At 48.1% G+C, this 14,194-nt stretch overlaps 1 protein-coding gene across 4 annotated transcripts in view; it reads right to left on the bottom strand.

The window, feature by feature from the left end:
* Window positions 1-14,194, bottom strand: part of prdm15 (PR domain containing 15) — an 83,657-nt gene that overhangs the window by 16,298 nt on the left and 53,165 nt on the right. For all 4 annotated transcript variants that reach the window (XM_072513176.1, XM_072513178.1, XM_072513179.1 and 1 more), the window contains exons 13-17: window positions 8,639-8,726; window positions 6,136-6,303; window positions 4,461-4,549; window positions 2,812-2,943; window positions 640-774 (exon numbers count right to left, since the gene is read on the bottom strand). In XM_072513176.1, coding sequence (XP_072369277.1) covers window positions 640-774; window positions 2,812-2,943; window positions 4,461-4,549; window positions 6,136-6,303; window positions 8,639-8,726 — 612 coding nt within the window. The remainder of the gene's footprint in view (window positions 1-639; window positions 775-2,811; window positions 2,944-4,460; window positions 4,550-6,135; window positions 6,304-8,638; window positions 8,727-14,194) is intronic.

Raw genomic sequence — 14,194 nt, 5'->3', positions numbered from 1 at the left:
GCGGGCCATTGTTGTAGCTGTCCAAGTTGGAGTGGCCTTTGGAGAGAATTCCAAGGCAAGATCGTCAAAGGTGAAGATTGAAACCCTTGTGTGAGAAACAGAGCGTCAGTGAGACTGGTTGACTCAGGGTTACTGATTCTGGGTGGGTTGTTAAGAAATCCACGGACTCGGTCTTGGTCGCATCTGCCGCTTATTGTGCAATGTGGTGTGTCTGACTACAGTTGGTTTATTAATTCACATGCACCTCGTGCTTACGGTGAATGTTAGAGATTAAGATAGTTATTGTAAATTGCTTTATCTTTCTGACCTTTCACAGTAAAGTTTATTTTTGTTTGCTCAAAACCCATGGACTCCTCGCTGAGAAAATGTCTTAAATCTCAAATGTCTTAAAACAAAATGTTATTAATCCCCAACTAGATCCTACCAACCACTTGGAGGTCTGGCCAAGGATCATTAAAAATAAACTTCTTAGCAACTTCAACATGATAAAACGTCACAAGATGTTTCGTGAGAGGGATTACAAAGTAGAATTTCACAGGACACATTAGGAGATTAACAGGGCAGGCAGGGAGGCAAGTTTAAAGGGGCGTCTTAAATGACCTTCAATGAGGATTCGCAATAACAGAAAGAAAGACACACCTGGCATTTCTTACAGCTGTATTTATGTGGGATGGGTTCGTTTGCTCCATCTGACATTTCTTCTGTTTCCTCCACCATGATCCCAAGTTTGCTGATGAATTGCTCCCGTTGCTGCTCATTCATCAACGGAATGTCCTGCACATAAGAGAAAAGAGCACGTCACACGGGGAGCCTATCCTCTAGCAAGTTAGAGGGTCACTCTGGGTACTGTGTGGTTCTCGCACCCTGAGGTGACAGGCCGACAGAACCTGGCAATCTTGTAGCACCTGGCGATACCTTTGTAAAATACTTTACTTCTGCTACAAAAACATCTGAAATCTATATTAAAATATTGGGCTGGATTCTCTGATTTTGAGACTAAGTGCTGACTCCGGGGTGGCAACGGTGGATTATTACGACCGTAAAAACGGCGCAAAAGACACCGATCCTCCATCTGGTGGGAGGCTAGCAGGCACGCAGCGTACGGCTCTAGCTGCGGATAGGGCCGGAGAACTGCCGGGTCCGTGGCCGCGCGTGCGCACGGTGGCGGCCTGCAGCGGCCGCGCTGCGCGGACCTGGCCTGCCAAATAGTGACCCCCTTTGGCCATGCTCACCAACCCCGTACCACCCTCCACCAGTGCTCCCAGTCCCCGCCAAAGCCCCCCCTGCCCGCGGATCGGCTCCCCCCCCCCCCCATGACTGTGGCGGCGCTGGACTCAGTCCGCAGCCGCCACTCCGAGTTCCTGAAACAAAATAGCACACGCATCAACGCCGTCGGGACATCGGTCCATTGGGGGAGGAGCATCGGGGAGGGCCTCAGGTGACGCCCAGAGGCCGTCCCGAGGGCGTGTGACGTACTCCCAGAGTACGCCGTTTTGGAGGGGGAGGAGCATCGCAAAAGCGGCGCCGCCCCCCATTTCGGCACCAAAGTGGATTCTCCGGCCAATCGCCGAATGCGATTTCGGAGTCGGAGAACGGAGAATCCTCCCCATTGTTATTCACACTTAACAGTGGAAGGTATCCAAAGAGGATAAAAAACGATGAACTAATTTACCATGAAATCCAACCAACCACAGGAAATACATTCCAGATTTCCAGCATCCGCAGTATTTTGCTTTTATTTATGTTAATACAGGAGTCATGAATGTCTGTTACAGGGCAGCATGGTGATGCAGTGGTTAGCACTGTGGCCTCATGGCACCAAGGTCCCAGGTTCGATCCCGGCGCTGGGTCACTGCCCGTGCAGAGTTTGCACATTCTCCCTGTATTTGCGTGGGTTTACCCCACAACCAAAAAGATGTGCAGGGTAGGTGGATTGGCCACGCTAAATTGCCCGATAATTGGGGGGAAAATGAATTGGGTATTCTAAATTTAAAAAAAAAAATGTCTGTAACTTGCAACTGACTTTAGCCGTGGCATAGAACAATAACTAGCATTTACATACATAACACATCATCTTTAACACAGTAAAACATCCCACAGTGTTTTAAAGGCGTGATTACCATTCAAAATTAGATACCAAGTCACATATGGAGGTGTCAGGACAGCTTGATCAATGCAGTTGGATTTCGGGACCATCTTAAAGCAGAGGGAAGAGGAGACATGAAGAATGTCCGGGAGGGAATTCCAGAGCTTAGGACCTCGGCAGCTGAAGGCATATGGGTGGCACGGTAGCACAGTGGTTAGCACTGTTGCTTCACAGTGCCAGGGTCCCGGGTTCGATTCCCGGCTTGGGTCACTGTCTGTGCGGAGTCTGCACGTTCCCGCTGTGTCTGCGTAGGTTTCCTCCGGGCGCTCCGGTTTCCTCTCACAAGTCCCGAAAGACTTGTGGTGAATTGGACATTCTGAATTGTCCCTGCAGGGGTGTTGATGAAGGCAGGATGGTGTTTAGCACCCACACCTCCTCAAGGCTGGATCACCTGCCAAGGCTCAGTAACTAAGCTGACACGTGGGAAAGCAGCCATTTGGGCTGGGTTTCGGGGTGTTAAACGATCTGCACTTCATCCTCAGGAGGAGGAGAACAGAGGAGAGGAAAACTGAACGTGACTGCCGCACAGGATTCAATTTAACTGTAATCCCCTAATAAAACCCCAGGCACACAGGCAGTGGCCTGAAGAGGCCAGCTCTTTCCAATGCAATTTTTGGATTAATACAATGGAGTACCTCTTATTTCTAGTCTTCAAAAGTATATACCTTAAAATGGACGTGAGTGTGATCTCTCAGGACATCTACACGGTAGAATTTGCGCCCACAGATCTCACAGGTGTACTTCTTGTCCCCGTGTGTCAGCAAGTGTTTATTCATGTTGCTTCGACAGGAGAACACCTGCCAACAAAATGTAAAATAGAAAGCAGGTTATTTAGGTGAACGGGCATCACATGAAATAAATACTTTCTTCCAAACTTGAAATAATTTTCTGCCCATATACGAAATGGAAAATTCCAGTCTTATCGGATTGGTTGCTGGACGTGAATCGACAACAACTTAGATTTACAGAGTATCTTTAATGTAATAAAACATCCCACGGCGCTCTGCAGAAGCATATAAAATAAGCGAATAAATTACCTCTAATCCCATGTGATCTACTCAGTCTAGGTCTGCGGACACAGGGGTGATGGGTGAGCAGGATTTAGTGCAGGTTAGGACATGCACAGCAGGGAACGTTTGATGTTTACAAAGGATAGAAGGGTGGCACGGCGACACAGTGGTTAGCACTGCTACCTCATAGCTCCAGGGTCCCAGGTTCGATTCCGGCCTCGGGTGACTGTCTGTGCGGAGTCTGCACCTTCTCCCCATGTCTGCGTGGGTTTGCTCCGGGTGCTCCGGTTTCCTCCCACAGTCCAAAGATGTGCAGGTTGGTGGATTGGACATGCTAAATTGCCCGTTAGTGTCCAAAGGGTTAGGGTACGGGATGGGGGAGTGTGCCTGGGTGGGGTGCTCTTTCAGAGGGTCGGTGCAGCGGCGATGGGCCGAACAGCCTCCTTCTGCACTGTAGTGATTCCATGATTCAAATGTGGGAGATTGTTATAATGATCAAGTCTGGAGGTAAGAAAGGCATGGATGAGGGTTTCAGAGGTAGAAGAGTTGAGGCAGGGATGACATCAGGTGCTGATCTTAGTGACTGTGCAGATAGGTAGCTGAAGGCTCATGTCAAATATGACATCAGGGTTGCGAATAGTCTGCTGAACCTCAGAGAGTTGCCATGGAGAGGGATCGATCGCCAGTGAGGGAACGGAATTTGAGGCGGTGTCAGTGTGACACCATCCCCATAGCCACAGGGGAAGGAGAGTCTGGGGAGGGAGAACGGAGAGCTGAGCGGTGAGCATTACGCAACATCACCCAATTCATGAGCAGCAGACAATTTTTTTTCTTTTTACTGTTTTCATTAGAACGGTAGTTGAGGGGTGACCTGATAGATGTCTACAAGATTATGAGGGGCATGGATAAGTGGGTGGTCAGACACTCTTTCCCAGGGTGGAGGGATTTGTCACTAGGAGGCATAGGTTTAAGGTCCATTGGACAAAGGAGATGTGTGAGGCAGGTCTTTTACACAGAGGGTGGTGAGTACCTGGAACGTGTTGCCAGGGGAGGTTGTGGAAGCAGATACATTAACAACGTTCAAAAGGCATCTTGACAAATACATGGATAGGATGGATATAGAGGAATATGGTATAGAGAGATAGGGCACTAGGAAGTGCTGAGGGTTTTGGCCAAGGCTGGTATGACCGATACAGGCTTAGAGGGCCATAGGGCCTATTTCCTGTGCTGTATTGTTCTTTGTTCTTTATGTTGGCCTCCAACATGTCTTATACACATTGTAAAGTGTCCATCATCGTGCGTACCTTTCCACAGACAGGGCACCCTGATGGTTCCTTTTTGTACTTCACCATTCCATTGGTCTCACTTTCATCTTTTTTTGCACGTTTGCCCCCTATTTAAAAAAAATTTGAAAAGGTTAATTTAAAAATAAAAGTGCCTTCCCACTAGGCATGTCAGATGTAACAATGAAAACCAAAGTGTTTAGGACAATACCAACAGGATGATAACCATCAAATGTAACAAACTGAACGGGCATTAGTCCCACTCGTCCGTCAATCCGTAGCGCGATCATGCAAATTTAGGGCTAGTATCAAACCTAAAATAAATCAGGTGCCAAGTACCCCTTTTTACGAGGGCCAGGTACACACTATGGACAAAGGCCAACCTGCAGTTCTAACAAAGGGAATAATTTCAGCAGAATTACAGTGTGAATGAGGCACATGGTCAAATAGCTCATGGAAAACCCGGATCCAATTCTCCTAATTCCCCAAACCAATTTCCATTCACGCTTCAGATACACATGGCATTCTGAAACAAAGAACTTCATGTTCATATCAATGAACCACAGAGGTTGAAGTAAGAAGGAGATTTGATGGGGTCAACGCAGAGAAGCTATTTCCCCTTGTCGGGCAATCCAGACTGAAGGGGCACGCAAGATTAGAGCTAAGCTGTTCCGTAGTGAAATCAGGAGGTACTTTCTCCGAGGAGAAAGCTGTAACCTTTTTCCTGTGGACGGTGGAAAAATTGGAGCTTTCAAGAACAAGATGACGGATGTTTGTTGGCTGAGGGCATCAAAGGACATGGGATTTAGGAGTAGGAGTAGGCCATTCAGCCCCTCGAGCTTGCTCTGCCATTCAATGAGACCATGGTCGATCCGATTGTGGTCTCAACTCCACTTTCCTGTCTGTCCCCATAACGCACCACTCCAGTGTCTATAGAAATCTATCTAACTCTGCCTCGAGTATATGCAATGTCCCAGACTCCACTGCTCTCGTCAGAGAATGCTGCAGACTAACAACCTTCTGAGAGAACAATGATCTCCTCATCTCCGTCTTAAAAGGGAGCAGCCTGTTTATATATTATTTATTTCTTGTTTAAAAAACTGGCCATTGTTATTTATATTGTTATATTACTGTGTGAAAGATCACAATGTACTGTTATGGTTGGCCAAAAATTTTGAATAAAATATATTTTTTTAAAAAGGGAGCAGCCTGTAGGGGTAGAATGGTCTATTCCTGGGCCTGTGTTCAGAGTCCTGTACATTCCCAACACAAATTAGAAAAAGAGGATGTGCGGGCGGCACAGTAGTTAACATTGCTGCCTGTGGCACTGAGGACCCGGGTTCGATCCCGGCCCTGGGTCACTGTCCGTGTGGAGTTTGCACATTCTCCCAGTGTCTGCGTGGGTTTCGCCCCCACAACCCAAAGATGTGCAGTTTAGGTGGGTTGGCCACCTTAATTGGAAAATAAATAAATAATTGGGTACTCTAATTTATTCAACAAAAACACAGAGGATGCTCAGAATCGATCCACTTACTAAAACCACAAAAGTAAGTAACCCATGTTTCTACAACGTGTGCGACTGTTTGTGACAACAGGTGGTCTGGTGTGGTGTAAAAGCCCATACACTCGCCACAGAGCAACACAACTGCCCTGACTATAGGAAAACAGCTCGGACCTTTCACATGCCACAGCTTACCTTCCGTGTGACGCCTCTGATGGTCCAGCATGACGTCTTTCCGGTAGAACATCTTTCCGCAGGTTTCACAGGAGAACTTCTTATCTCCATGTTTCTTCTTGTGCTTCGAGAGGTTACTGTTGGTTGAGAAGAACCTGAAGCACATGTCACACTGGAATGTTTTGTCGTCTAAATAAATAAAAGCACACACAAAGACGCAAGAGGAGAAAATAGATTAGCTGCAAGAGGGGCTGCAGTACGGGCAGGGGTGTTCACGACCGGGAGTCGTGCAATCCAAAGGGAGGTCATTCGGCTCATAGTGCCTGTGCTGGCTCTTTACCAGAGATGTCCAATCAGTCCCGCTTACCTTACTCTTTCTGTATTGTTCTACAGCTTTCTCCCCTTCAAATATTTATCCAACTCTCTTTTGAAAGCCACTATTAAATCTACTTCTGCATCACACACTGGATAAAGAACTTCCGTCCAACTCTTTTGCCAATTATCTTACATCCATTTTTTTCTGATTACAGAGTAAAAATAAATATCAAAAGAACCAGACAGATGAGGAGAAGCTTTTCTGACGGAGGGAGTGATGACGATCTGGAAGGTGCTGCGTTGAAGCAGATTCAATGCTAAACTTCAAAAGGGAATTGGATAAATACTTGCAGGTGAAGAATTTTTCTGACAGACAACATAATTGTGAATTGGGGTGGGGGGGTGGGGGGCCTCACGGTCGTACAGTGGTTAGCATGTTTCTTTGCAACGCTAGGGACCCGGGTTCGATGCCCGGCTTGGGCCACTGTCTGTGCGGAGCCTGCACGTTCTCCCCGTGTCTGCGCTCCGGTTTCCTCCCACAAGTCCCGAAAGAAGGCCCCGCCGACTCAATCTTGCCCCTTGCCTGAGGTGTGGTGATGCTTGGGTTAAATCACCTCCAGTCAGCTTCCCCTCTCAAAGGCGAATGCAGCCTATGGTCATCTGGCACTATAGCAACTTTACCTATGGGCAGCAAGGTAGCACAGTGGTTAGCACGGTTGCTTCACAGAGCCAGGGTCCCAGGTTCGATTCCCGCTTGGGTCACTGTCTGTACGGAGTCTGCAGGTTCTCCCTGTGTCTGCGTGGGTTTCCTCTGGGGGCTCCGGTTTCCTCCCACAAGTCCCGAAAGACGTGCTGTTAGGTAATTTGGACAATCTGAATTCTCCCTCAGTGTACCCACACAGGCGCAGGAATGTGGCGACTAGGGACTTTTCACAGTAACTGCATTGCAGTGTTAATGTAAGCCTACTTGTGACACTAATAAAGATTATTATTATTATTATTATTATAACCCCTGCCGAGAATGTGAAATTCTGGAGGAATGGAAGAGGAACAAAAATGCTAAAGAACCATTAACATTCCAGCTCCTGATTGTAGGAAGGGCAGCACGGTAGCATAGTGGTTAGCACAATTGCTTCACAGCTCCAGGGTCCCAGGTTCGATACCCGGCTTGGGTCACTGTCTGTGCGGAGTCTGCACGTTCTCCCCGTGTGTGCGTGGGTTTCCTCCGGGTGCTCCGGTTTCCTCCCACAGTCCAAAGATGTGCGGGTTAGGTGGAGTGGCCATGCTAAATTGCCCATAGTGTCCAAAATTGCACTTAGTGTTGGGTGGGGTTACTGGGTTATGGGGATAGGGTGGAGGTGTGGACCTTGGGTAGGGCGCTCTTTCCAAGAGCCGGTGCAGACTCGATGGACCGAATGGCCTCCTTCTGCACTGTAAATTCTATAATTCTAAGGATCAGATTATCAATGATGCTCTTGTCAATCATTAGCTAATGTACTGTCATGGTTAAAGTTCCATTAAAATGGCCACTTGGTCAAGACATTGGGAAGCAGCCTGCACAAATTCAGCACACTGACAAAAAGGAAGATGACCAAGGTGGCATACAATTATAGAAGGGTTACTTCACAGGAACGTGCCATTTGGATGTCATGTCTCTGCTGGCCCTCCGTAAGACCAATTCGCCGCGTGCCTCTCCCCTCCCTTTTACCCGTAGCCCTGTTATTGTTTCCTGTTCAAATTCTCCTTTGATTGAACCTGCCTCCGCAACACCCTCAGGCTGCATTCCGGATCCTAACCGCGTGCCGCGTAATAAAAAAAGTGTTCCCCCATGTCTCGGTTGCTTCTTTTTATATCCTTCAAGTTGTTTCTTGTTCCTGCACTGGTTGTTTGCAAATACGATGCGTCATGAGTAACATGAAGCATCAGCGAGCTGGACACCCTGGTGATACGTCAAATGCATCGCCTGCAGGCCCATCATTACCAGTCCAGTGACAAAGCCACTAAACAATCAAATCCACTCAATTCCTTTGCTCGAAAGCAACCAGCGGTTCGTTATTATCAAACGTTTGGCGTACACCAGGTGGTGTGGGGACATGTCTGGGACAGGATGGGGTAACGCTGGCCAAAGCTTGCATACAACTGGTGTACCCAAACAACAGTCCCTTACAGGGCCATCCACTTCCACCAATAGCAAATTTACCTCTTTTACCTGTTCGGCAGTTGTGAAACTCCAGTGCAGTCCTGATACGAAAAGCTTTCATGCAGGTGTTACACTGGAACAGGTAGCTATCGTCCACCTGGGGGAAAAACAGCAGCCTCAATAGAATAACTGATACACATGTAAGTCGTACACAATGACTGGTATATGGTTTACTAACTATCACGCCTAATAATTAGTACAATGAAGTTGCATTCAGTAGAACTGGTGTAAAAGCTTGGCATATGTAATAACAATATGATATCTGGTATAACCAGGATACCGTACAATATTTGTATATAATAGACAGAATATCTGACAATCAACTGCGTAAAATAGGATATAATAGAGATTTGATGCTATGACTGGTCTAACAGCTGGTATTGATTTTAAAAGCAAATGACTGCGGATGTTGGAATCTGAAGCAGAAACAGAAAATACTGGACAATCTCAGCAGACCGTTCCAACTCACCGTCCTGCTCTCACGTCCACTTGTCCGTCCTTGGCCTGCTGCAATGTTCCAGTGAAGCCCAGCGCAAACTGGAGGAACAGCACCTCATCTTCCGCTTAGACACGTTACAGCCTTCCGGACTTAACATGGAGTTCAATAACTTCAATTTGTGAACGCTCTCCTCCACCTTCACCCCATTTTTATTTCTATCAATTTATTTTAATTTCTTCCATCAATCCTTTTTGCCCTCTCCATTGTATCTCCCCACCCACACATCCCCACCCCACCCACTCGGGTCATCTGTTCCATGTTGTCCTTTGACACACTGCTTCCCTTGGTTCTGTCATTAAAACATTCTGATCTGGACGGCGGGCGGGAGGCGGTCGCACAATGGAGGGCTCCCGTTCGGGAACGGCATTTTCGGGGCTTTAAGGCCGGTCCCAGGGTCCACGGAGGCGGCAAAAGCAGGAAGAAACAGTAAAGGCACAGTGAAGAAAAATGTCGAGGGTGAGCAAAAAATCGTCCGTAAAGAAAACAGCTGAAGGTCCGTCGGGGAGTGGAAAGGTCACCGCGGGGTGGCCACATTGCTTACGTCTGAAGAAATAACTAAGGTGATGGCTGCGGAATTCGAAAGGCAGTTTACAAAATACATGGAGACAATGAGGAAGGAGATGAGGGAGGTTTTGAGTGCGCTGGTGGAGGAGGCGATTTCCCCGGTGAGGACGGAGGTGGCGAGCGCAGTGGCGGAGGTGCGAGAGCAAGGGGAGGTGCTGACGGAAGTGGAGGAGACGTTATTGCAGCATGGTGATCGACTTGCCTGGATGGGGAAGGAGATGTGGAAGGACATTAACAAGGATCTGCGAGGAAAAATGGAAGACCTGGAAAACAGATCCAGGCGACAGAATTTGAGGATTGTGGGGCTGCCTGAAGGAGTTGAAGGACCGAGGCCGATTGAGTATTTTGCCGCAATGCTGAGGGAGGGGGAGGACCCCTCCCGATATGAACTGGATCGGGCTCATCGGTCGCGGAGGCCTGTACCAATGGCGAGTGAGCCACCAAGGGCAGTGACTCTGTGCTTCTGTAGGTACAGTGTGCAGGAGAAGGTCCTGAGCTGTGCCAAGCAGAAGCAGGTGGTGCAGTGGGCTGGAGCTGGTATACGTGTATACCAGGACTTTACGGTGGAGCTGGCGAGGAGGCGGGCTGCCTTCAACCGGGTGAAGAGGGCACTGTACATTAGCAAGGTGCAGTGCGGCATTGTATAATCCAGCGAAGCTGAGGGTGACTTACAAGCTCAGGGACTTTTATGTTAGAACGGTGGAAGCAGCGGAGGAATTTGCGAAGGCAGAAGGACTGTGGCAGAACTGACAAATTGAGGAATGGCCATGTGCCGATGTGACCTCATGACTGTATTTTACTTCTTTTTTTGTTTCACTGCGTCTGGGTGTATGGGCTAAAGGAGCCAATGTTGTATATATTTGGACAAGGGAAGTGATGGGACTTTCACTCGAAATGAGGGCGCTTTTGGGTGTAGGTGGATATGCGGGGTTTGTGTGCTAAAAGGGGATTTCTGGGCTTTCCTAGGGCCGGGCAAGGGGGAAAGGGACCCGGGCGGGGGCCTCCACGCTGGCCGGTTTAAGCCGGCCAGTGAACGGGAGTGAGGTGGGGGGAGGGGCTGCGGCCATCGGAGCCTGGCAGAACAGGGTCCGAGTGGTCTAGCCGGGGTGGAAAGTTGGGGGGGGGAAGGAACCGAGGTTGGGGAGAGGAGTTTTACAAGAGGCAGTGGACGGGAAGAGTTGGAGACTGGCGGGGGGGGGGGGGGGGGGGTGGGTGGGGGGGGGGGGTGTACAACTCTTGGGTATCATGTACGGTACTCTTTCAGAGGTTGGATGGCGTTGAGTGTTGGGGGGTGGGGGAGTGGACTCTATCGGTCAATGATGACCATGGGTGGTCCCGGACTCCTTTTTCTTTTTCTCTTTTGTTTTTTTGTTTCCACCGTGGGAGGGCTTGTTTTATTGGATGCATATATTGACAGGTGGGCCGTTGTTTGGGGTGGTGGGAGGATGGGATTGTTGGTATTGTTAAGGGGATTGACTTTGTATTTGTTACCGTTTACTGTTTGTGGGTGGGATGTAAATTTTGAAGGAAAATGTGAAAATGGAGAATAAAAACATTAAAAAAACAAAAAAACATTCTGATCTCTTAATGTGCCACCATCGCACCCTTCTCAGTCATTATCATTACCAATTACAGTCCCTTCGTTCTTCTGTCCACTTCTTTCCAATCTCCACCTATCGCTTGCCCCCTAACCAGCCCCACTGCTGCACCCCTCCTCTCCCCACCCCCCCAACAGTATAAATCTGACCCCATTTCCAGTTCTCTCCAGCTTTGACAAAGTCATCCAAACTCAAAACGTTAGCTCCCTTCTCTCTCCACAGATGCTGTCAGACCTGCTGAGATTGTCCCAATATTTTCTGTTTTTGTCTGAGTTACATTTTAAAATGGAGTGTCTAGTCAATATTGCCTGTTTGAACACTGACCTTGCACATGTAACATTTTGGATGACCTATCTTGGCCTCCTCCTCCGGAGGTCCCTACAATCATAGATGCTAGAATTCAGCCAATTCGATTCACTTCATATGAAATCAAGAAATGGCTGCATGCACTGGATACTACGCATGCCACGGGCCCAGACAAGGTTCTGGCAATAGTGCTTGTGCTCCAGAACTTGCTGCACCCCTAGCCAAGCTGTTCCAGTACAGCCACAGCACTGGCATTGACTTGGCAATGTGAGAAATTGCTCAGGTATGTCTTGCACACGGAAAGGAAAAATTCAACTCTCCCAATTACTGCTCCATCCGTCTACTCCTGATCATCAGTAAAGTAATGGAAGGGATCATCAACAGTGCAATCAAGCGACACTTGCTGACCGATAACCTGCTCACTGGCGCTCAGTTTGGGTTCCATGAGGGCCACTCAACTCCTGACCTCTTAACAGCCTTGGTTCAAACATGGACAATAGAGCTGGACACCAGAGGTGAGGTGAGAGTGTCCGACCTTGATAGCAAGTTGAAGTACTGTGTGCAATTCTGGTCACCACACTATAGGAAGGATGTGATTGCACTGGAGCGGGTACAGAGGAGATTCACCAGGATGTTGCCGAAGATGGAACATTTAACTGAGTGTGGCATCAAGGAGCCCCAACAAAACTGGAGTCAATTGGAATCAGGGGGGAATCTCTTTCCATTTGGAGTCAAACCTAGGACAAAGGAGGATGGTTGTGGTTTTTGGAGGTCAATCATTTAAGCTCCAGTACATCACTGCAGGAGTTGATAGGGAAACTATTGTAGAAAAGTCTGAAGGAGAGAATCTATCTCCACTTGGAGAGGCAAGATTTGATCAGGAATAGTCAGCATGGCTTTGTCACGCCGAACAAATTTGCTGAATTTTTTGAAGAGGAGTGTAGATGAAGGTGGTGCAGTTGATGTCATTTATATGGATTTCATCAAAAACTTTGACAAGATCCCACATGGGAGACTTATAAAGAAGGCAAAAGCACATGGGATACAGGGTAATTTGATAATGTGGATTCAAAATTGGCTTAGTTGTAGGAAACCGAGAGTGATGACAGACAGCTGTTTTAGTGGCTGGAAGCCAGTGTTCAGAGACGTACCACTGGGATCTGTGCAGGGGCCCATATTATGCATCATTTATATAAACAACATAAATAACTATGTGGGGGGTAGGATCAGTCACTGTAGATGACACAAAGATTAGCCGGGTGGTTAACAGTGAGGTTGAGTGTCTTGCGTTACAGGAATAACGGGATATTCAAATGGGCAGAAAAGTGGCAGATGTAATTTAACCCTGAAAAGTGTAAGGTGGTACACGTTGGAAGGAGCAATGTGACAAGCAAGTATTCAATGAATGGCTGGACACTGGGAAGCTCTGAGGAGCAAAGGGAACTTGGCGAGTTTGTCCATACATAACTGAAGGCAGAAGGGCAGGTTAATAGGGTGGTGAAAAAGGCATATGGGACACTTGCTTTTATCAATCAAAGCATAGATTACAAGAGCAGGGAGGTCATGTTGGAGTTGTATAGAACTTTGGTGAGGCCACAGTTGGAGTATTGTGTGTAATTCTGGTCGTCATATTATAAGAAGGACGTGATTCCACTGGAGGGGGTACAGAGGAGATTCACCAGGATGTTGCCTGGGACGGAACATTTAATTTACGAAAGGTTGGATAGGCTTAGGTTGTTTTTATTGGAGCAGAGAAGACTGAGGGGCGACCTGATTGAGGTGTACAAGATTTTGAGGGGAATGGACAGGGTGGATAGGGAGCAGCTGTTCCCCTTAGTTGAAGAGCCAGTCATGAGGGAATGCAAGTTCAAGGTGAGGGACAGGAGGTTTAGGGGGGATTTAAGGAGAAGCTTTTTACCCAGAGGGTGGTGCTGGTGTAGAATGTACTGTCTGGGAGGGGGGCAGAGGCGGGTTGCCTCACATCTTTTAAAAAGTACCTGGATGAGCACTTGGCACGTCACAACATTCAAGGCTATGGGCCAAGTGCTGGCCAATTGGATTAGGTAGGCAGGTCAGGTGTTTTTCATGTCTCGGTGCAGACTCGATGGGCTGAAGTGCCTCTTCTGCATTGTGTTATTCTGTGATGGGCAGCACGGTAGCACAGTGGGTAGCACTGCTGTTTCACAGCACCAGGGACTCGGATTCAATTCCCGGTTGGGTCACTGTCTGTGCGGAGTCTGCACGTTCTCCCCGTGTTTGCGTGGGTTTCCTCCGGGTGCTCCGGTTTCCTCCCACAAGTCCCAAGACGTGCTTGTTAGCTGAATTGGACATTCTGAATTCGCCCTCAGTGTACCCAAACTGGCGCCGGAGTGTCACAGTAACTTCATTGCAGTGTTAATGTAAGTCTACTTGTGACACTAACAAAGATTATTATTCCTCCGGGTAGTGTCCTCAGCCCATCCATTGTCAGCTGCTTCATCATAAAGTCAGAAGGCGGGATGTTAGCAGATGACTGCACAATGTTCAGCACCATTCGTGACTCCTCAGATAATGAAGCAGCCCATGTCCAAATGCAGCAAGACCTGGACAATATCCAGG

The sequence above is a fragment of the Scyliorhinus torazame genome, chromosome 8, assembly GCF_047496885.1.
Source record: "Scyliorhinus torazame isolate Kashiwa2021f chromosome 8, sScyTor2.1, whole genome shotgun sequence".
NCBI classification, from domain to species: domain Eukaryota; kingdom Metazoa; phylum Chordata; class Chondrichthyes; order Carcharhiniformes; family Scyliorhinidae; genus Scyliorhinus; species Scyliorhinus torazame.
The sequence above is the reverse complement of the archived record's forward strand: the minus strand, read 5'-3'. Positions and strand labels throughout refer to the sequence as shown.